The 23,413-nt window shown below is 51.4% G+C and overlaps 2 protein-coding genes across 2 annotated transcripts in view; both read right to left on the bottom strand.

Moving 5' to 3' along the window:
- Positions 1 to 849: 849 nt before the first annotated feature.
- GRWD1 (glutamate rich WD repeat containing 1) lies at positions 850 to 7,031 on the bottom strand. Its single transcript, XM_027080056.1, has 7 exons — positions 6,821 to 7,031; positions 6,498 to 6,615; positions 6,183 to 6,345; positions 3,632 to 3,845; positions 3,359 to 3,501; positions 3,007 to 3,204; positions 850 to 1,869 (listed from the first exon to the last, which is right to left on the bottom strand). Exons 1-7 carry the CDS (start codon positions 7,005 to 7,007, stop codon positions 1,552 to 1,554), a joined length of 1,341 nt encoding a protein of 446 aa, XP_026935857.1. The 5' UTR covers positions 7,008 to 7,031; the 3' UTR covers positions 850 to 1,551.
- Positions 7,032 to 8,042: 1,011 nt separating this feature from the next.
- GRIN2D (glutamate ionotropic receptor NMDA type subunit 2D) overlaps positions 8,043 to 23,413 on the bottom strand; it is a 30,348-nt gene continuing 14,977 nt past the window's right edge. The window contains exons 10-12 of the mRNA XM_027080061.1: positions 11,019 to 11,206; positions 10,622 to 10,854; positions 8,043 to 10,454 (exon numbers count right to left, since the gene is read on the bottom strand). Coding sequence (XP_026935862.1) covers positions 9,123 to 10,454; positions 10,622 to 10,854; positions 11,019 to 11,206 — 1,753 coding nt within the window. The 3' untranslated portion in view covers positions 8,043 to 9,122. The remainder of the gene's footprint in view (positions 10,455 to 10,621; positions 10,855 to 11,018; positions 11,207 to 23,413) is intronic.

Raw genomic sequence — 23,413 nt, 5'->3', positions numbered from 1 at the left:
CAGGCAGAAAACGGAGGTGGGCTCAGAGCTGGGCGGAGTGAAGCTGGGCGGGGGAGATCGCTCTGGGGCTGGAACGTGTCACTGAGTGGGGAACGGTGAGGACGGGCTGCAGGTGCCGGGGCAGACCCCCGAGCAAGGAAGCTGGGGGCGGGGACGGCTCTCCGAGCCAGGACCCCGGCCCTGGGGCTCTGTGCGGAGACACGTACCTGATGGGGCAGCCCACCCCCATGCCCTCTGCCGGGGGCTCTTCTGTTCGGGCCGACGCGAGCCTCTGTGGGTGCTGAGGTGCTGCGGCCCGTCCTCGGCCCCAGGGGCCTTGTGCCGGGTGCCGACCTCTGTGTCCACAGGAGGATCAGAGGCCTGGCCCGAGGGGGGGCAGGGGGTGGGGCCAGCTCCGAGCTGCAGAGGGGGAGCCAGGGAGGATGGCCAGGCAGGGCGGCTGGGCCTCGGCCCAAGCAGGCTGGAGAGGAGGCGGTGGCAGAGGAAAGACACAGCGGGAGGGGGCATGGAGACAGAGCTTGGGGGCCAGGAGATGCAGGAAGATGGGGACACAGATGAGGGAACAAAGAGATGGTGAGAAAGCGATCATGAGGGCAGTGGTGGAAAGACAAGAGACACGGGGGGCGTTCCGCCTGAGGTGAAGCCTTAAAAAGTTGGGAGGCACACCTGAGATCCCCCCCCCAGAGACCTAGAGTGAGTTCCAGACGGAATAAGACATCGGGAAGGCAGGACCTTATAGCACCCAATGGGCTGGGGGTCGGACCCAGTGGCCTAGGGACAGCCGGGGGCCAGGTCCTCCCTCCTCCTCATGAGGCAGCGGGCAGAGGGACGAGTCTCACACACTCCAGGCCTCATTCTGGTCCTTTATTGCCCCTCAGGAGCCCCCATCTCTTCCCCGCTGCACGGTGCCTGCCTTTGGGAGGAGGGGAGAAGGCCCCACGCGGCCTCTCCCTGGGAAGTCGTGGCCAGACCCAGTTGGCAGGAAGACAAGGGCCAACTTCTGCTGGAGGAACCCACTCCTTGAATTCGGTCCAGCCACCGTAAAGCAGCTGAGTTCCCTGGGGGAGGCCAGTGGCAGAGAGGTCAAAGGGTCACGCCAAGTGCTGCAGCTGACTAAGTGTCCACAGCAACCAGGCCACGCCAGGCCCGTCAGGGAAAAAGCCAACGGATTCTTCTGACAGGTTGGGGGGGAGGGGGTCACTGGGCTAAACCAAGGTTTGGGGCAAGAGGGGTCACCAGAGTCAAGCCCACTGGTCTTATAGGGCCATGGGTCAAACCCAGTCCTTTGGTTGGAGGAATCGTGGGAGCAAACCAAGCCCTAGTTTTAGAGCCACGGATCAAACCATATCCTTTGGCAAGGGGGGCACCGGACCAAACCGAGTCCTTTCAAAAAACAGTAAGTCAGACAGAATCCATCACGGCAGCCGATGGGCCAAACTAAGTCCTGCTGGAGAAGCGCTGGCCAACGGATCTGAACGAGTCCCTTCCAGGAGAATGAACTTCACCTTCAGTCCCCAAGTGGAGGGCCAGATAGATGCGGCCTGGCTGGCCTCAGACGCTGATGGTGCGGAAGACGGTGAAGCCTGACAGGGCGGTGCTGACCAGGAGCCCAGGGCACTGCGGGTGCCAGTGCAGCTCCTTCAGAGCCGTCTCGCCCTGGTGCACGAACAACAGCTGCTGGGGAAGGTCTGCCAGCGCAGGGTCAGTCTCCGTGTCACCGGCCTCGGGGTCCCGCTCCACCGCCAGGTCCCACTGTGTGATCTGGTCGTCTGCACCCGAGGCCGCGAAGACCCCACTGTCCTGGGGGTGCCACTCGACTGAGGTCACGGGGGCCACATGCTGCTTGAAGGTGGCCACCGGGGAGCCAGACTATGGGAAGATGGGAGTCAGGGCCTCTGAGCCCCTCAGCCTGATGCCTGGGGTGACCCAGGCACAGACTCCCACCCCTCTCCAGCCTTAGGGTTCAACCAGGGCTCCACCCCTTGTGCCCCCCACAAACCCAGGTTCTCCGAAAGGGACAGAGCGCAAAGTACAGCTGGTAATAAAGCTGTGATGTCCCAGGGGCTGCTGGGAGTTTGGTTTCACCTGCAAAGAAGCCCCTCCCAGCTCCAGGCCACAAAACCCCAACCCTTGCTCCTCCCTGGGCCTGCCTCAGTTTCCTTCCCTATAAAAGGAAGGCGTGGTTCTGCAAGTGCTCTCTGCCCGCTGGTTCTAGAAGGCCTTAAAGGGGGCAGCGGCATGACTCCCAGGCTCCAGAGGGAGCCGAGGCAAAGAACGACACTTTTACTAAAGCAAAGGTGCTGGTGGGGATTGGTGTCTCTCTCATTTGGAGAAATGGTTCCAATGTTCCAGTGGCCAATCCACTTTGGCCCTGTGACCTGGCCATGCACCTGCCTGGGGGGCTGGAATCCATTTCTAGAAACTTCCCCAGGGCTGATTCTGTAGAACTCATTACACTGGGGGGAGTAAAAAGACAATCCTGGGAAGGCCCAGAGGGGTATGAAGTCACGGCTTTGTCCGGAGGGAGGCCAGGAGCTGCAACTTCTCCTGCCTGGAGACCCTCTCAGCTCTGCAGACTCAAAGCTTAGCTGGGTGGTCACATCCTACCTGCTCCTGTCCTTTCTGGACCTCAGTTCCCCCTCCCAAAATGAGTGAGCTGGGCTCTGCTCTCAGCTATAAAATCACGGAAAGAAAAATGACCGTCTTCTGAAGCCCTTGAGTCCCTGGGCAGCACGGCCGGCGCATGGCTCCCTGCGGGCAGATGAGAATCGTAGTCTCCGCCACCCAGCCCCTTCCCTCGTGTCAGATCTCCAGATGGTAGAGGGAGCGACTCCACAGCAGCCCCAAGCCTTCCTCTCGCTGAGCCTGTTTCCTCATCTGGACCCCAATTCAGAGAGCCTTCCCAGCTCTCGTGTATAAACCTCCTCAGGAGGGAAAACCCACAAATCCTAGTGGCCTCCGGTAGCAGGGGCTTCTCCCGCCCCAGGTGTCCAGCTGGGACAGTACCTTGAACTGCCGCAGGTCCCAGACCTTGAGGGCTCCGTCATCCCCGCCGCTGAGCAGGAAGGGCTCCCGGCGGCTCCAGCTGATGACGTTGACATCCCCATCGTGGGCGGTGTCGGTGGTGAGCATGCAGGCCTTGCTGGGGGCTGCCCGGATGTCCCAGATGCGGACGGAGGCATCGGCTGAGCAAGAGGCAAATACCTGGACCAGGCAGAGTCGGAGGCAAGCTGGTGCACCCCCGCCCCACTCTGGAGACCGGGGTCCAGTGGTGGGCTACCCTCTCTTTTAGTGACCCCCTCATTAGGACCTGCCCCCCTCCCCACGACAGGAGTCCAGACCCCCGGCCCTCCCTCACCGTGTCCTCGGTTGGAGACCACTGCAGGTCCTCCACGGAGCGTGTGTGGCCCACGAATGGCCGCTGGTCCACATGCCAAGAACCGCCGTCCGTAGGCGTCCAGAGGTGGATGTTCTTCTGACAGTCACCGGTCAGCAGGCGCCCTGCGAAGGGGAGTCAGGACACGACCCTGTCCCGCCTGGCCACAGCTCACTCCCACCTTAGCACCCACCCCTGCTGTAGACCCTGCTCCTACCCAGCCCTCAGGGCTAACTGCACACCCCAGGGACTCACCAGGCACACGAGGGGACCAGTCGAGTGCAAAGCCCTCACCCATGTGGCCAGAGAAGGCGAAGATGGGCTTCACGCGGGCCTGCTCGTCCCGGAGGAAGGTCGCTAGGGCCTGGTGGTCATCCACCACCTGCAGAAGCCGCCGCAGTGCAAACACCTCCACCTGGCCCTTCTCTGACCACACCCCAGCCACTGGCTCCTCACCCAGCCACGACACCTGGAGGGGAGGGAGAAGGGGAGCGGAGGTGAGAGGGACAGGAGGCTCCAGGTGGCAAGCACAGCCCCTAACATCCCCCAGAACCAGAACTGCAGCTCCTCAGACCCGCCCTCCACCCAGGGCTGGGACTACAACTCCCAGAAACCTCTGCGGGAATGGAATCAGGGCCTGCAAGAGCAGTTTGGTACCCGGGACAACTCCCCACCCTGCGGTAGAGATGATGGTGCGGGGAGGACAAAACTCCTTCCGGACTCCCAGGAATCGAGGCTGTTATTCCACAAGCCCCCGGAAGTGTGTTCAGGCTCCTGGTCTCTGTAACTGTCTAAATGTAGGCTGCTCACAGGCCTGTCTCCGGATCTCTCTGCCTGTTTACCTTTGCTCACTAGGAGATCCTGTTCAGCCTCAAGGTTTCCAGTAGCCCCTAGCCCTGACCTCTCTCCTCAACTCCAGGCTCACATCGAACTGACTGTTTAGACATCACAAGGCCAAAGCCAAGTTCCTAAACGCCCACTGCCACCTACTCCTCCCTGGAGGTCCCACCTTGGGCCCCAAACGGCAGGACTCATTCCCCACTTGTCTCTCCTTCCTCACACCCACCACCTATGCTGACTCCACCCAAAATGCCACACTTCCAATCCTTCCTCAGTACCTCTGCTGCTGTCACTCGTGTTACTACCAAAGTCACCCTTCCCTGCATTCCTGTACTGGCCTCCTCACAGGACTGTCCTTCTGCCCTTGCCTCCCTGCAGTCTATTCTCAATACAGCAGTAAGAGGGATCCCTTTAAAACACAAGTCAGATCCCTGCCATCCTTCACTCTAAACCCTCCAACGGTTCCCAATTTCTCCCCAAGTAAAAGCCAAGTCCTTACACTGGCCTACAAGGCCCTAAACAATGTCTCCTCTGTGCCCACCTGCCAAACCCTGTCACTCTCCCCCTCATCCATTCAGCACTGTTCTCCCCAGCTTCCCTCAAAACTCCTCAGTACGCCCCAGGGCCTTTGCACTTATTTCCTTGCCTGCAAACCTCTTCCCACAGATATCCTTGCCTCACTCCCTCATTTCCTGCGGGTCTCTGTTCAAATGGCACCTTATCAGTGAATGCTTCCTTGACCACACTATTTAAAGAGGCAACCCCACTCCAGAAGACTCTAACTCCCTTACCTTGTTTCATTTTTCTCCACAACACTTAGCATCTTTGGACATACACACATATGCTTAGTTTCTTCTTGTTCCCTTTCCCACTGGTATGTAAGTTTCAAGGAGCCAGAGACCTTTTGCACCCCGTTAACTCCCCACGGTCTAAAACAGTACCCGAGACACGGTAATACTTTAATGGAAATGCTTCTCAAGAACTATGCGCCAAGCACTGCTCCAAGTACTATACACACAGCATCTCATTTAATTCTCACATCAACCTGATTAGAAAGGGTTGTAACTCTGAAGCACAAAAGTAACCCCCAAGCCCACAAGAGTCCCTGAGCAATAACAGAAAACATATATCTCAAGTTATAGCCAAGTGCTGTTTCTAGACACCTGAATAACTTTCAGTTATTGAAATAACGCTTTGTGTCATTTCAGTTTATCCTCACACCGGCCCCATCACGTAAGCTTTGTGACTCTCACCGTTTTACAGAAGAGAAAAGAACATTAAAAAATACCCCTCTATTAAGAATCTGCCTTCCAATGCAGGGGACACAGGTTCGATCCCTGGTCGGGGAACTAAGATCCCCGTGCCGCGGGGCAACTAAGCCCCCGCGCTTGCTCTTCAGAGCCCACGCGCCTCAACTGGAGAGCCTGCCTGCTGCAACTACTGAGCCCGCGTGCTCTACAGCCCACACCACAACTAGAGAGAGGCCCTCGCGCCACAATGAAGGATCCCGTGTGCCGCAACTAAGACCCAACACAGCCAAATAAATAAGTAAATAAATAATAAATTTAGTACAAATGATGTTTGCTGAAAAAAAACACCTTATAGCATCCAGCACATAATGACAATTACTATAATATATAAAACTATGTGCCAGGGCTTCCCTGGTGGAGCAGTGGTCGAGAGTCTGCCTGCCGATGCAGGGGACACGGGTTCGTGCCCCGTTCCGGGTGGATCCCACATGCCGTGGAGTGGCTGGGCCCGTGAGCCATGGCCGCTGAGCCTGTGCATCCGGAGCCTGTGCTCCGCAACGGGAGAGGCCACAACAGTGAGAGGCCCGCGTACCGCAAAAACACAAAAACAAAAACAAAAAAACTATGTGCCAGGTGCTTTTCTAAGAGCTGAAGGGCGTGGGTGCGCGGGGGTGTGCTCCAGAAAACGCAGGGCAGGCTGCTGGTGCTGTATTTACCCGAACTCTGTTGATGCCGCCATAATGGGGCACCATCGCCAGCTCCAACTGAGGCTTCCGCTCTTCTTCATCCTCTTCATCGTCCTCCTCCTCCTCCTCGTCACTGCTCTCGGATGGCGGGGGCTTTGTCCCATGCAGATTGTGCATCCGAAGCACCATCAATCTGGGGGAGGTGTGGCATGAATGCGGCACCGGGTGCCAGGATCCTTAGTAAGGAGGGTGGGAGGAGGCTGGAAACCTCGACTTCTAGGTCCTGAGGAAGAGGGAGCTGGAGGCTCAGGTCCCTGGTCCTGGGAAAGCGTCAGTCTTACTCACCTGTTGCTTTGGGCGCTCTCGGCCTGGGTCCCAGCACACAGATAAAGTGTAAGAGGAAGCTCGGTCCGGTTGTCTCCCAGCTGATCCCGGACTATGTCGAAGCTGAGACAGGGAGCGCCTGGGGATGCAAGGAGAAGTTGGAAAATTAGGATGGGACAGAGGGATCTCAGTCCTCTTGAGTGTGATGTCAACCCTCTTACACCCCAATCTTCTCTTTCAGAGTGCCTCTTAAGTTAAAAGCTCAGAACCAACTGCCCCCTCAGGACCCAGGATTCCAGTCCCCTCCTTCCTCAGGACCCAGGATTCCAGGTGCCCAGGCCTACCAGTCTGTGCTCGGTGGTACAGCACGTAGGCCTCCTCGTCCATGACCAGCTCCTCTCCTTCGCGCAGCGGGGGTCCCCGGCCGGGTAGGTAGACCTGGGCCGGGCCCTTGGACCCTGCGTCGTGGGACTCGGCGTCCATAGGCTCCCCGGTTTCACACGTGCGCCGCCGACCCTTGCGCGCAGCCATCTTTGGAACCTCCCGCCGACAGCGCGAGGTAAGAGCGTCACTTCCGGGTCTCTCTTCCCTTCTTGTGAGGATCCTCCCTACTGCGCGGTTACCTTGGAAACCTCCTCGTTCACCAATTAGAGAGGGCAATGGGGAGAGGGGTGAAGGAGAGCTAAGGTAACTGCGTCCTGGCCTGGATAGCGAGGCCTGCAGATCCGGGGAAAGTATACCCTCCCCATGACTTTGGGGCGCTCTGCCGCAGAGCAGCGGCAAGGCCTCCTGGGAGTTGTAGTTCTTCAGGAGGCCTGTTTTCCTCATCAACTAGAGGAGCTCCAAGCCCCGACTCTCTCCTCCACCTTTGACTCCCAGCCCCTTCTTTCCACCTAATTAATTATTCGTGTATGCAAATAAGAGCCCTTACTGGCAAGGAGACTAGGTTTCTACTTCCTGAGGACCCATAAAGCCGGTTTCTTCTCCCCTCCTTGTTATGAAGGCTTTAATTTACTTCAAAATGGTTAAGTGTAGACAGGATGATATGTGTAAATCAGCTGGTTGAATCCACCCTCTAGGGGCAGGCAGTTGCCTCCCCAGGCGTTCACCTTGCAGCTCTGGTCAGCAAGCACTTAATCAGAAAGTCCACCCTCTGGAGGCAGCTATTACAAGTGCTTCCGCTCTTTTTATTGCCCATCAGCACCAGAGGTTTGGCTAATTGGCATAATGACATGTTAGAAATAGGTTCTCATTGGTGAGATTAACGGAATTCAAGATATGTGGATTGGCTGGGGTATAATAGACACGCTCCTCACTTGCATGAACAGGATATTAAGAACCTAGCAAGCCTCATTACCTGTTGCCATAGGAATGGAACCCTAGACTTGATCCTAAAAAAGTTTTGATCCCAGATCTTTCTTGAGTTCTCTGTCCCACTTCTCCTTCCACCCCAACCCCTTCTCAGCCCTTCTCTTCTTAGGGTCTTTTCTCACTGCCTCTTTGAGTCTTTACCTCCCACACCCCTCCAGGGTCTCTGTTCTTGCCGGAATTCTCTTTCTGCACCCTCTTCCTCTGTGGGACTCTTCTGTTTTTATTTCCTCCAGAGAAGCTTGAGGGGGACTAAGAGACAGACACGGAGCTCACATTGGGCTTGAGGAGGCATAAAAACATGGTTTATTCCAAACACTGCAATATGGGACAGGAGAGTGGGAAGGGAGGTTGGTGATAAGTGCGGACTCCCAGACCCCTCTCTTCCACAACCCAGCTCCAGACCCGGCTGGAGATCTGGGAAGAGGAGGCTTTTGAGGGTCTGCTGGGTCTTCACTGAAAGGTCACAAATAAGGGTTGGCTTTGGAGAGCATGTGATTAGTGGCACCTGGGGCTGGTAGTGAGGTGCGACAGGGTGGGAAGTTTTGGCCTGATGGAGGTTGGGATCAACGCTGGGGCAGTGGAGGCGGGGCTTCCGTTGGGGGCGTGTGCTAGGTCGAAAGAGGGGAAAGCTACCGCGGGTGGAAAAGGAGGAGGGGGAAACGGTTTGACGTCGAGGGACAGAGTCTGGTCGGGGAACGGTCTGGGGCTCGGGTCACAGTTTGGGGTCAGGGGTCACAGTCTGGGGTCGGATGACCATTTTTAGGGGTCGGAAGTCACAGTCTGGGGTCAGGGGTTTCTGTGTGGCGGGGGCCAAGGTCTGGGGTCACAGTTTGGCGAACGCGTCTCACAGTTTTGAGTCCCGATGGATGAAAGGTTAAAAACGGGCTTCCCCGGAGGCGTGGCTGGGGCCGGGGAGCTGCACAGTGATGTGGGGGCCACGGCCCCAGGCGTGGGGGAGTGACGCGGGCGTGGCGTGACCCCACCACCTCCTGCCCCATCTGGTGACGTTAAAAAGCCCTTGTCGGGTTTAAAAAAAAGTCCAGTGGGCTCCAAGACCCCTATCCCCTTGTTCCCAGGCTGGGTGAGATTTGAGGGACCAAATCCCCCCCGGCTCGAGGTGCCCCCATAGCGAGGGGCGCAGGACGCTGCTCCAGGCGGGGTCCGGCCAGTTCCATTTCCTTCCTTCCCAACCCGTGCGGGTCCTGTCCACCCCGCGTGCTCCCTCGGGCTGTGGCCTGCGCTGACCGAGGGGGCGGCGGGGCCCCCCAGGCCGCGTCATACCTCGGACTCGAGGCTGGAAAAGTGCGCCGAGCCCCGGCGGGTACTCAGGTCCCCGCCCCGGTGTCTCCGGTGGGGCGCGGCGGGCAGCGGCGGCCCCCAGTGCGCGGCGTGCGGGCACCTGCGCGCGTGGCGGGAGGGCCCGGTGAGCCTGCGCGCGGGGGCGGCGCGGGGACACGAGCTGAGGTCCTCGAGCGATCGCGACGTGGGCGCGGGCGGCGGGAGGTCCCAGCCCCCTGCGGCGCGCCGGTGCCGGTGGTGGTGCGGCGCGGCAGCTGCGGGCGCGCGGTGCGAGGCCCGCGGGCGGTGAGGATGCGACCGCGGGCACCCACAGCGGGCCCGGCGCCGGGGCGGGGGCCCCGCGGCCCAGGGCGGGGGCGGCGGCGCCCACCAGCCGCCGTCCAGGCCGTCGTGTGAGCAGCTGAGATGGCGCGGCGGCGGCAGCAGCTCCAGGCTAGCGCAGTGGCGACAGTGCCAGGCGGCGGGGCCGCTGCGCGGGGGCAGGTAGTCCCAGCTGCCGGCGCGCCAGCCCCCGAGCTTGTCGACCGACCAGTAGCGGCCAGGCGGCGGCCCGAGGCGCTCGGCGTACGGGTAGGGGAAGTCGGCGAACCACCAGGGCTCCAGGCCGCCCAGCGACGCGCCGCCCAGGCTCTCCGAGTCCTCCGAGTCCGACGGCGACGGCTCTAGGTCAAGGTAAGGACAGGGGGGCGGCGCGGCGCGGCACGGGGGTGGCGCGGCCTGGGCTCCGCCGCCCGCTCCCCCCGCACCGCCCGCGCCCCCCGCGCCGGGGCCCAACAGGGGCTGGCTCTCGGGGTCCGAGCGCGGCCAGCGCGTGGGCGCCGGCGGGCTCTCGTCCTCGAAGGCCAGGCGGCAGAGCGGCGGCCCGACGGCTGTGGCCGCGGCGGCCGGGGGCGCGGGCGGCGACGGGAAGCCAGGGAAGGCGCCGGCGGGGGTCTCGGCCGGCTCTTTGTCGCGCACGATGGCGAAGTAGGAGGGCGGCGGCTTCTGCGGGGGCTGCGTAGCCGGCGGAGATAGCGGACGCCCAGTTGCGCCCCGGGGCGCGGCGCGCGCCTCGCCGACGCCCAGGCCCTGCGGCTCGATGGGGCCGTAGTAGCGGTGGAAGCCGTCGGCCAAGCTCGCGCCCCCCGGCGGCCCTGCACCTTTGGCGCGGCGCCAGCGGTCCACAGTGGCGCGCTCGCGGGGTATGAAGGGCGCGGGACCGGGAGCGGGCCTCGCCGCCGGGTACACCGGGCTGGGCAGCGGCTGCGGCGGCGGCGGGGGCTTGGCGGGCGGCGGGGCAGCCTCCGCGCTGCAGCAGCTGTACATGCCCTGCGGGGGTCGCGGCATAATCCCGGTCAGCGCGGGATGCTGCGGACCGCCTACCTTCCCTCCGTCCCTCCCTCCTCTCCAGCACCTCGATTCAGCTCCCTTCCATTTCTAGGCATCCCAGCCTGTTTCCTCCCATCTCTTTCCCTCCGCCTCCCTCTCCTCCATACCCTGGAGAAGGCCAGCAGGAAATCCATGCGATGGGTGGGCCCCAGGCAATGCCGCAGGCGCCAGTACACCAGGTGCTCCCAGGCGAAGACCAGCAGGGAGAGGCCCATGGCCACCAGGAGCATGTAGAAGACGCCCGCCATGTTGTCGATGTCCAGCTTGCTGCTCATCACCTCGATTTTGTCATTGTGGCAGATCCCAGAGAGCCACAGCCGCTCCAGCATCTCGATCTCATCTGGGGACAGGAAGGTGGGAGGTCACCTTCCGTGGGCACCCTCTGAGGACCCTCCTCTCTGATATAGGAGTCTAGGTCCTCATCCCCTCCTTCCCCAGTACCCAGGGGTCTTTGCCTCCCCTCCCTTCCCCATCCCCTGTAGGCATCTCTGCGTGCAACCGCACCATCCCCCAGGAACTGCAGCAGTGCCAGGTCGATGGGCCGCTTCCAGCGAGAACCCTTGTGCAGGGCGATGCCGTAGCCTGTGGTGGCAAAGACCTTGCCCGAGCCGATGGTGACGAGCTTGCAGCCCTCATCTTTGCGGGCCATGTAGTTGAGCACAGCCGCGTCGTAGATGAAGGCATCCAGCTTCCTGCCAGCAGGGGCATGAAGGGCAGGGTCAGTTCCACGCAGATGCCCGAATGGGCAACCCAGAATCCCTCTACCTCCTAACCTCCAACTGCTCCAGATTCTAACTAGTGGTGAACTGCACCTTTTTGCGCCTCTGTTTACACATCTGTCAAATGGGGACAGCGGCAATACCTCCCTTCCAGCGTTGTTGCACGGATAGCCCTCGGAGCAAAGGAAGTGCCAGAGAAGGTTAGCTGTGACTGTTAGTGAAATAACTACTGGTTCAGTCCTTACTGGAATCTTCCAGAGAAGGTCCCATATACTCCTCCATTTTAAAGAGGAGGACTGAAGCTCAGAAAGGAGAATCATACAAATAATAATAGTGTTAATGATGACTTCTGTTGTTCCAGGCACTGTTCTATCTACTGTAATAACTCCATTCTCTCAACACTCCGATGAGATAGAAACTATTATCTCCATTATTCAGACTGGGGAAGCGCAGGCTCAGACATGCATCTTAATTTGCTTGGGTTCTCTCTCTAGGCCCTAATTTCTACAGTTTGGTGGGAAGATAAGCACGGATACAGAACTAGTAGTTCTCACTGGTGCATACATTGTGGCATTCGCCACATGTCACTTCCTTCCCAACTGTTGCCACTTTACAGTTATCTCTGTGAGGACTTGATTAATCTCAGCCTCTCCTACCAGAATGCAAGCCCCTCTAGGGCACGATCCAACACTGTCACCCAGCAGTTCCTGACACATACAAGGTGGTCGTAAATATTTGTGGAGTAAATGAATGAATGGATAAAGGAATCCACACTTCTGTGGATTCCACACTGTGTAACTCTACTATGACATAAGATAAGTACTCATGATCTGACCTGTGAAGATGTCCAGGGCGTATTAATGAAAAAAAAAAAAAAAAACCCACTAGTCCTGGAATCCTAGATAGAATATAGCTCCATAGTTATTTTGTGGGGTGAAGTTTTGGTCATCTTAATTGTAGACACCAGACTAGTTCTTAGAGGGAGGTATCTGTCCTTTCTAGTCCAACATTGTCCAAAAGAACATTCTGGGGTGATGGAAATGTTGCATCAGCGCAGCCCAACATGGCAGCCACCAGCCACCCATGGCTCTGGAGCACATGAAATGTGATCAGTACGACAAAGGGATGTAACTTTAAATTGTATTTAATTTTAATTAATTAAATTATTATTATTATTTTTGCCACACCAAGGCATGTGGGATCTTAGTTATCCGACCAGAAATTGAACCCGTGCCCCCTGCATTGGAAGCACGGAGTCTCAACCACTGGACCTCCAGGGAAGTCCCTAATTTAAATTTAAATAGTCTTGGACAGCTCAGGTCTGGGGAAAACAAGAGACATCAAGGCATGTGGCTGGATGCTTGGTGAGGAGAAGGCGAAGGGTCTTCCTGATGTGAATACATCACCTGGAGTCTTGAGTTGTTTGTCTATCTGTTGATGTAAATACCTCTGTGTCCCCAAACCTTCAGTGAAGCCCCGTCCACACACTCACATAAGTGCATATAAATGCCTTGTGTGCATGGTTGGTTGCATAGAAATTAAGGAAAAGGACAGACTTAGTCCTTGCACCCCAAAGGGGGAGACAGAGGATTCCCCAGAATCCAGCTGAAGCAACAACTTGGAGTGGGGCAAGGAATTCAAAGCTCTGGAACGTGGGGAGGGCATTCGCCACCCCGTAGTTGGAGAATGGGGTTTGAATTCATCTTATACAGATCCTAACAGGCAGGGAGAGCCCAGCTGACATCTGGAAACAGACACAGTACATAGGTGAGAAAAATACTGCACTACCTGCGGGCACTGCTGCCTTGTAGGCAAACTGTAATTGCTCTCGAGGTGTCTCTTTGTTTAGGAAAATGCCCTTGGATGGAAGGAGGGTCTTCAGGGGTCCTGGGACGGGGACATGTACAAGGGAGAGGTGTGGGAGGAAAGAATGGAGAAGTATTTTAGAGTCAACAATCAAGACTTCCAATGGTGGGAAGGTGAGCAGGGCTTTCAGGAAGAGGGGAGCTGAGAATCTGCTTTGAATTTAATCGTTTGCTCAGTTATTCTGAGATATAATGCCTGCCTCTTTCCCCATCTCCTTACGCCCTACCCAACCCCCCCCCACCCCGCATTGATCCTAAACCTCTAGTACAACTCAGCCATGTCCGCCAGCCTTTTTTTGGGAAAAATAAAAATTCCCACCCTGTTGCCAGAGGGATCTTGACATTTGAGTCAGCTCCCATCCCTCCTTGACTCCCGTCCGTCCTCAGTTCACTGCACTTCGCCGTCTCCCCACTTCACTCCCCACCAGGCTCTTTGTCAGCAAACACCCCCACACCCCTCCTTACCCCTCTGCCTTGTCTCCCATGCACGCCTCCCTCACTAAGTCTGCTCCAGCCACCCTGGGCTTTGTGCAGTTCCTGGATTGCTCCAGTCTGCTCCTGCCTCAGGGCCTTTGCACTGGCCATTCTCTCTGCTGGAATAATATCCTTCTCCCAGATAGCTGCCTGGCTGGCCCCCTCACCTCCTTCAAGTGTTTGCTCCAAAGGCACCTTCCCTGGTACACTGTTTAATACTGCAACCTGTAGCCTCCTTCCTGGGTCTCCCAAACTCTCTCACCCTGCCATATTTTTGTCCATAGCACTTACCTCCTTGTAACTATAAAATGTCTTTAGTTATTAGCTTTATCATTCATCTCCCCACCGCCCCCCCTCCCCCGCACTGGAATTTAAGTTCCGTGAAGGAGCAGACGTTGTTTGCCGGGCTCACTGCTGTATCCACAGGGTCTAGAACAGCACCTGGCATACAACACGTGCTTAATAAAGAGGGGTTGAATGAATGAATTCAGGCTGGTTTGAGACCAGCATTCTGTGTGCCAATCACCGGTGCTGAGAGGTAAGATTTCATTAATAGGGAAAAATGCCAAGAGGCTTTCCTCCACGGAAAATGCGAGAGAACAGTGTGTACTTTCAGTGAGGGATGTATAAAGATGTGTGTGTATATATGGTTGAATTGATCTGAAAAATAATGCTTCCTTTAGGGAAAGGGGACTTGATGTTTCCTTTTCGGCCCTCGTAAGTGAGTGAGAAATTGAACCTCTCTCATGGAATGGGCTTCCAGAACTGGCTGGGAGAAGCTGTGTTTCTTTATTTCTTTTTAAGAGATGCATTTCCTTTCTCTTCCTGTGAGGTTGCTTGCCCTCAGCGGTAGGGTAAGCCCACATTTGGAATGTGAGCTAGGCAAAGCCATGAGGCTGCCGATCCCTTGTACCTCTCTGTAAGGATGGAATTTTCTAGTGTTGTCCAAGGTGGTAGCCACTAGCCACAGGTGGCTATTTGAATTCCAATTTTAATTAAAATTTAAAATTCGATTCTGTAGTTACACGAACCTCATGTCCAGTGATCGAGAGCTGTTGGCTACCATATTGGACTGCTCAGATCTCAAATATTTCCATCATCGCAGAAGGGGCTGTAGGAGAGCGCTGCTCTAGACACACATGTGTCTGTCTTCTAGACTAGAATGGAAGCGCTAGGAGAACAGAGACTTTGATTTGTTCACTGCTATACCCTCAGTGCCTAGCCCAGTGTCTGGTGCAAGAAGACCTTCATAAACATTTATTGGATGCATGAATGAATGAATGAGTGAGTGCCTTTTAACTTGCATATGGTTAGGGGTATCTTGCCAGGGAGATCATGATTCATTATTTGTTTTCTTCTTTGGTCCTCTCTATTTTAAAAACATATATATAGTATGTCTACATATACAAATATATACATCTACATGTATGTATGTGTATATATATATATATATATATATGACTAACCCAGGAAAAGAGACCAAAAAAATACTGACATTGGGGATTCCCCAACAAAAATGGTCCAGACAGCTCACCCTACAGTGAAGTTCACAGTCAACAACCCTGCTTATGTGCTCACAGTCCCACCACTTCCAGAATTTTGGATGCCCGCTCCCAAATATGAACTATTAAGGATTACTAGACATCAGATAAAGCCTCTAACAAGAAAGATAGAAACAAGGAAGGGCCCAGGTTCAATCCCTGGTTGGGGAACTAAGATCCTGCAAGCCGTGTGGCATGGCCAAAAAAAAAAAAAAAAAAAGATAGAAACAAAACAAATAGGAGGGAGGGGGGACTTGGAGGAAACATGCAGACATGCAGAGAGTAGAAGATGTAAAAAAGAAAAACCCAACAACTATCATTAATATCATCAGAGAAACAGGACAAGATACTGCAGCTTTGAACCATGAATAGGATATTATAAAGTAGGAGACTACAGAATAATGCTATAAAATTTACAAAATACCATAAAAATTCAGAGATCAAAAAAGAGTTCTTAGAAATTAAAAATATACTAGCAGAAGTGAAAAAGCTTAATACAAGAGTGGGAGATAATATTAAGAATATCACCCAGGGAGGGGCTTCCCTGGTGGCACAGTGGTTGGGAGTCCGCCTGCCGACGCAGGGGACACGGGTTCGTGCCCCGGTCTGGGAAGATCCCACATGCCGCGGAGCGGCTGGGCCCGTGAGCCATGGCCGCTGAGCCTGCGCGTCCGGAGCCTGTGCTCCGCTGCGGGAGAGGCCACAACAGTGAGAGACCCGCGTACAGCAAAAAAAAAAAAAAAAAAGAATATCTCCCAGGGGGTACAGCAGAAAGGGTTAGAAAAATAAGAGGGAGAATAAAAGAAATGGATAGTCCAAGAGGCCCAATATCAAGTTAATATTTTTTTTTTTTTTTTTTTTTTTTTTTGGAAGGAAGAGGCGAACTGTAATTGAAAGAGTTCAAGAAAATTTCCCAGAATGAATGACCTCAGGATATGACTGAAAGGTCCAGTGATGAAAATAGATGAAGACACATTGCTGAGAACTGTCAGCACACTGAGGACAGGGAAAAGAGAAACAGGTCACATACAGGGCTTAGGAATCCAAATGACTGGATTTTTCAACAATAACACTGGAAATTAGAAGACAGTGGAGTGATGCCTTCAAAATTCTGGAGGAAAGTGATCTCCAGGCTAGAATTTTATACCAAGCCAGATGGCCCATCGAGAGTAAAGATGTTTTCATGTATGCGATGTCTCCAAAATGTATCTCCCATGTGCCTTTTGTCAGGAAGCTCAAAAGAACAAGGGAGCAAAACACAGGAAGAGTAAGAAATGGGATACAACAGGATCTGAACCAGGAGGGAGGTGATGGGCTCAAGATGGCAGCTATGTTCCAGACTGGAGCAGGTCAGAAGGCCACGTGAGAAACTTCTTTAATAAGATGAAATTAATGGAGTGCCTGATGCATCTGAACACATGAAGAAGAGATTCATATAGTTAGTGGAGAATTTGGATTTGAATTAGTGAAGCACAAGGAAAACTCAGCCACTAGGCAATTGAAAAAAAAAAAAGACAATATCAATGCCAGGAAAAACAAAGAATTGTGTAGAAGAGGAAAGGAATCATGGTTTACTATGTGTGGCATCTATGGGAGCATTTACATAGTCAACAAGTAAACAACGAATATTCATCTAACCAGAATCACAGTGTGGGAGCTTGGACAACTGGACAACGTAAATAACAGTATGAGTATGTGTCTTCCATAGTGAGAAATGAATGCAAAATGCCTAAGATTGAAAAATCAAGAGGTAGCCATAGAGACATGGTATTTTGAGACAGGGAGGTAAGTAGCAAAATGAGACAATAAATGAGATGAAAGCAGATTCATCTGAGGTGGGAGACATGGAGGGTAAAGAGATGGGGGACCATTGGTGGTTTTCATTTTCTAAAAAAATCTTGTATTTGATTTTTCAAACTATGTGGATGTATAACTCTGATAAAAATTGGATGAAAAATTAGAAAAAAATGTAAAAAGGAATACCAGGGAGAAAAAAAATTCAGCAGAAGCAGGAAATCAGGGCAAGAGGTGACAGTGAGAAACACAGGTATCCTTTGTGAACCTACAAAGCTTCTGGATGAGGGGCACAAGGAGGGTGATTCTGGGTTTCTCGCTGGGCGAGTGAGGTTATGTAGTACAGTGGTTGAGAGGTTGGACTGAGAATTAGACTGCCAGGGTTCAGATCCCAGCTCTGCCCCTCACCGGCTATAGGGTCTTGCTCTGCGTTCGTCTTCTCATCTATAAAATAGGAATAATAATATTCACCTATAAAGAGTTGTGGGTTGAATTGTGTTCCCCAGCATTTATACACTGAAGTCCTATCCCAGTGCCTCTGGATGTGCTCTTAGTCAGAGAAAGGGTCTTTACAGTGGTGATCAGGTTAAAATGAGGTCCTTAAAGTGGACCCTGATCCAGTATGAATGGTGTTCTTATAAAAAGGGAGAATTTAGATACAGAGACATGCACAGAGGGAAGATGATGTGAAAAGACACAGGAAGAAGATGGCCATCTATAAAGCCAGGGAGAGAGGCCTGGGACAGATCCTTCCTTCACAGCCCTCAGAGGGAACCAAGAAGGACTTCTAGCCTCCAGAACCGTGAGACAATAAATTTTTGTTATGGTAGCCCTAGCAAACCAATAATGAACTTAAATGAGAACAGAACTTGATGTATAATAAACACTATGGTAAATTAAAAAGGTATGGGAATGATACCAAGCCTTGGCAAGCATGTGGAACAAATGGAACTTTCCTGCACTGCCGATGAGAGTGTAAACTGGTACAACCACTTTGGAAAATGTCTGGCAGTATCTTTTGAAGCTAAGCAGACACCTCCCTATGACCTAGCAGGTCCACCCGTGGGAATTTACCCGAGAAAAATGAATGTATATGTCCTCCAAACACTTGTACAAGAATCTTCATAGTAGAATATTCACAATGGCCAAACACCGGAAACAACCCAAATGTTCACCAATCAGGTGAGTGGAAGAATTCTGATATATTCCTCTATTGGTATACTCAATGGAATACTGCAGTGAACAAACTTGGTAGTAGCGCTGGATGAAGCAAGCTAGACACAAAAACTATCATATACACTGTTATATATACACTGTTTGATTCTGTTTATGTAATATTCAATGAACCAGGCAAAACTAATTTACAGTGATAATCTACGGTGACTAGAAGGGCAGAGGGGAACTAGAAATTTTCCATACCTTAACCTGGGTATGGTCACGTGAATGTATAGCTGATCAATGAACCTCACACTTAAGATCTGTATATGGTGGGATGTAAATTGGTGCAGCCACTATAGAGAACAGTATGGAGTTTCCTTGAAAAGCTAAAAATATGAAAAAAGAGCTACCATATGATCCAGCAGTCCCACTCCTGTGCACATATCCGGAAAAGACAAAAATTCGAATTTGAAAAGACACAGGCATTCCAGTGTTCACAACAGCACTATTTACAATAGCCAAGACATGGAAGCAACCTAAATGCTCATTGACAGATGAATGGATAAAGATGTGGTATGTATGTGTGTGTACACACACACACACACACACACACACACACACAATGGAATATTATTCGGCTATAAAAAAGAATGAAATGATGCCATTTGCAGCAACTTGGATGGACCTAGAGATTATCATACTAAGTGAAGTAAGTCAGACAGAGAAAGGTAAATATCATATGATATCACTTATGTGTGGAAACTAAAAAAATACAGGGGACTTCCCTGACGGTCCAGTAGTTAAGACTTCGCCTTCCAATGCAGGGGGTGCGGGTTCAATCCCTGGTTGGGAAGCTAAGATCCCACATGCCTTGAGGCCAAAAAACCAAAACATAAAACAGAAGCAATATTGTAACAAATTCAATAAAGACTTTAAAAATGGTTCACATCAAAAAAACTTTTAAAAAAATACAAATGAACTTATTTACAAAATAGAAATAGACTCACAGACATAGAAAATAAACTTATGGTTACCAAAGGGGAAAGCAGGGGAGGGATAAATTAGGAGTTTGGGATTAGCAGATGCACACTACTATATATAAAAGAGATCGACAAGGGCCTACTGTATAGCACAGGAATTATATTCATATCTTGTAATAACCTATAATGGAAAAGAATCTGAAAAAATCATATATATATATATATATATATATAATATATATATGAATCACTTTGCCGTACCCCTGAAACTAACACATTATAAATCAACTATACTAGTATATATACATATTTATATACATACATAATACATAGAGAGACCACATCAAATTTCCCTTGGAGGAAATGGTGGCCACTTTAACATGAGACCGACCCCCATGTTACAAGGAAATATGTGGCTTAGCAGAGAGGCTTTTTTTTTTTTTTTTTTTTTTTAAGTTCCTGCATCTATGGCTCCTCTGTGCTCAGAATGTGTGTTGGGGACCCCTTGAAACGGCCTCTGCTGTGTTCCAATAAAACTTTATTCACCGACAAAAAAAAAATTTAAAAAAAATAAATCAATTATACTCCAATAAAAAGAGAAAAAGATCTGTGTATGTTACAGCTCAATTTAAAAAAAAAGATACAATATAAAAAGACACGGGATGAAGCCTCAAGCTATTCTTATTAAGGGCTGGGACTGTGGCTGACATTTGGATGAAAAGAAGAATACAGGTATCCCTCCTTCTTTTAACTCAGGGGTGGGATAGATTTGGATTCATGTTTTTGAGATGGGGCTGGTCTCCCTTGCTGGTCACACTCTCACTGCTCTCCAAAATTCAGGAACCAAGTAGATGTGGGACATGAGGGTCCTACCCTTACCCAGGTCTTGGAATTCTTACTCTCCAAATGTAAGGATGAGATAGACTGGGAATGTGAGGGTTCCCTGTAGAAGTAAAAAAAAAAAAAAAAAAGAGGAAGGCAATTCCCCTGCCTCCAGAGGAAGGCGTTTGATACTTGTGAAGTAGGGGGGGCAGGGATGAGTCAGCTGGCTGGCTGGGGAGGATACTCTGGGGGTGAGTAAGGAAGTGAAAATTCCCAGGGGGGTGGGGAGGTGGCCAGAGCCCTTTTATGTTTCACGTTCATAACCTTCACTATGAAACTTTTGGCATTTAGATGACGTAGACCCGGGCCGCCCAATTTGGTATCTACACACGTCCCTGTGGCTGGTTTAAGCGCTTGAAAGGTGGCAAGTTTGAACTGAGATGTGTGGTGAGTATAAAATGCACACTGGATTTCAAAAGGTGTGTGTGTTTGTGGGGGTGGGGGGGTGGATTATGTAAAAGGTCGCAACCATTTTTAAACTGATTATGTGTTGCAATAATATTTTGAATATACTAGGCTAAGTAAAATACATCATTAAAACAAATTTCATCTGTTTCTTTTTGTGTCTTTTAACGTGGCTACTAACAATTTAGAATTACACAGTAGCTTGCATTTCCTTTCTGCTGGACAGTGCAGGCAAACTGACGCCCTTCACATTTCCAATCTTCAATCCAGTATACATAGGCTTGAGGTCTGGGCTTCTGTGGGGATTAAGGGAGAGATGGGCTCCAATCTTAGTTAATAGGCTCCAGAGCTGGAAGACATGGGCCTGTGAGATGGTCCAGAAAGTGAATCCAATCTGGCAAAGGGGAGCTTGAAGCCAGGGTGACCCTGAGAAGCCCAGGAATTTGCACAGTTTTTAGGAAAGGGGTTACGGGGCTAAAGGTATCTAGATGCTAAGGGGTGGGAAACTCCAGACGACATCTGGGGGTCGGGGCAAGTACAGGAAGGGATTAAGAAGTGGAAGAAGGACAAGGAAAGAAGAGGAGGAGGAAAAGAAGAAAAAAGAAAAAGAGAGGAAAAGAAGGAAACAACAACAAAAGAGGTAAAAAGACAGAGTTCTGGAACTCCATATGACAGCCACTAGCCAGACTGGACCATGTGTGAATTGAGATGAGCTGTGATTGTAACATTTGAAGTACCCACCCTGCCCCCTGCCAAAACAGTGAAACATCTCATTCATTTTTTTTTTTTTTTTTTTTGGCCGTGGCACACGGCTTGTGGGATTTTAGTTCCCTGACCAGGGACTGAACCTGGGCCCTCAGCAGTGAGAGCGTGGGGTCCTAACCACTGGACTGCCAGGGAATTCCCCATCATTAATTTTGATATTGCATATTGAAATGATAATATATTGGAGCTACTGGGTTAAATACAATGTACCATTCGAATTAATATCACCTGTTTTTTTTAGTGTGGCTCCTGGATACATTTACATTACATATGTGGACCTACTGTATAGCCCAGGGAACTATATTCAGTATCATAACCTATAATGGAAAAGAATCTGAAAAAGTATATATATATATTTCAGTTATGTGTATACAACTGAATTGCTTTGCTGTACGTCTGAAACATTGCAAATCAACTATACTTCAATTAAAAAAAAATGTTTCATGGGATTGCCCTGGTGGTCCAGTGATTGGGACTCCGCGCTTCCACTCTGAGGGCGCACTGGTTCGGTCCCCAGTTGGGGAACTAGGATCCCGTATGCCGCAACAAAAACCCATTCTGTATATGTGCCTGTTTTTAAAAATAAATACAATTTAAAAATATTTCATAAATGAAAAAGATAAAATCACTCATCCACCCCCCAAAAAAAGAAAAATATTACGTATGTGGCTCCCCAGCTCTGCTCTAGAAAAAAGGTGGAGGAAATGCCTGGAAATATGAATAAGGAGGGGGAGAGGCGAGCTCTTCACTTTTTACCTTATTATTTTTAACAAGTGTGTTAGGTAAATAAAACCTTTGAAGAGAAGGGGGAAGAGATTTGGGAAGCGGAAACCTCGTTCATGAAGGTTGGGAATGGGAAGGCAAAGGGCGCCAGGCAGAGAAAGGGGGTGTCCTCAGGCAGGGGAGCCCTGGGAAGGGGGCTGAGGGGGTCCATCGGGCTTCACAGCTGAAGGAAAGACAGGAGGAAGGGTGTTCTGGAAACAAGCTTGAGGCTTTGTTCCCCACAGGTTCCCGGGCATCTTTGAGAACCTGCGTGGAGCAGGGAACCACGTGACATGTCCCAACAATTCTAATCAAGACTGAGGGGTAAAAAAGATCCAGTTACAACTGGCACCTGCAGGGGTCAGCAGAGAGTGGACCTGGGGGAAAGGTGTCAGGAGGGCAATACAGCTTCTGACTAACTGGTCCCTCTGATGTCCCCCTCCATTCATTCTCCACATGGAGGCCAGAGGGGGCATTTACAAACAGAAATCTGATCACATCACTCCCCTACTTAATGGCCCCCTTTCGCATGGCTTCTCACTGCCCTTCAAATAAAACCCAGCGCTGACCTTGGCCTCAGGGGTCACACCCTGTGTTCTACTCTCATCTACCCTCCAAACTGAGCTCTAACTGAACTCACCACCCTTCAGCCATGATGGCTTCTTGCTGTTCCTCTAAGAAGCCAAGACCGCTCGGGGCTCAGACCCTTTGCCTGCAAGGCTAGGCAAGTCCACCTAGCTAAGGAGGAGTCCCTCACCTCCTTCTGGGCTCTGTTCCGGTTACCTCCCCCAGAGGCCTGCCCTCAACACCCTGGTGAATACACCCCAGCTCAGTCACACTCTAGCTCACAATCACTTTCTGAAATGGTCATGCTGATTTTTCTGTTTGCATGTTTCTTGTTAATTTCCTACCTCTAGGTCTTAAGCTTGCTGTGGGCAGGAATTGTGATCTGTTTGTTCACTGCCTGGCATGGAGCTGAGGCTAAGAAAATAAATGCATGCTGAATGACTAAATCAATGAGGGACGGGGAGAGGGAGTCATTGTGCTTAGCTCTGTTGTAACCTTGGACTGCACTTTGGGACCAGAACTGAACTTTTCCCCATGATTTGGGAAACTGATGTTTAAAAAAAAAAAAAATATATATATATATATATATATATATATATATATATACACATACAAGTATTGATTCCAGTGAGTTCAGATCTAATGATGATGATGATGGTAGTAATAATAACAGCAAATACCTACAGTGTGCCAGGCACTGTTCTAAGTGTTTTGCATGGATTAACTAATAATAATAACTATAATAATATATATTATTTAATAATAATGACTATAATAATATATTAACTAATAATAATAACTATAACAATTCTTATAAAAAACTTATGAGGTGGGTTCTCTTGCCATCCCCATTTTACAAAGGAGGAAACTGAGGCTCAGAGAGGTTGAGTAACTTGCCCAAGGTCACACAGCCAAGAAGGGACAAAGCCAGGATCTGAACCCTGGTAGTCTGGCTCCATAATTCGTAACCACTGCCTCTCTGAAAAT

This window comes from Aethalodelphis obliquidens, unplaced genomic scaffold (assembly GCF_003676395.1).
Source record: "Aethalodelphis obliquidens isolate GAN/ISIS:26980383/991018 unplaced genomic scaffold, ASM367639v1 scaffold43, whole genome shotgun sequence".
Taxonomy (NCBI): Eukaryota; Metazoa; Chordata; class Mammalia; order Artiodactyla; family Delphinidae; genus Aethalodelphis; species Aethalodelphis obliquidens.
Note: the sequence above shows the minus strand (reverse complement) of the source record. Positions and strands in the feature narration are given on the sequence as shown.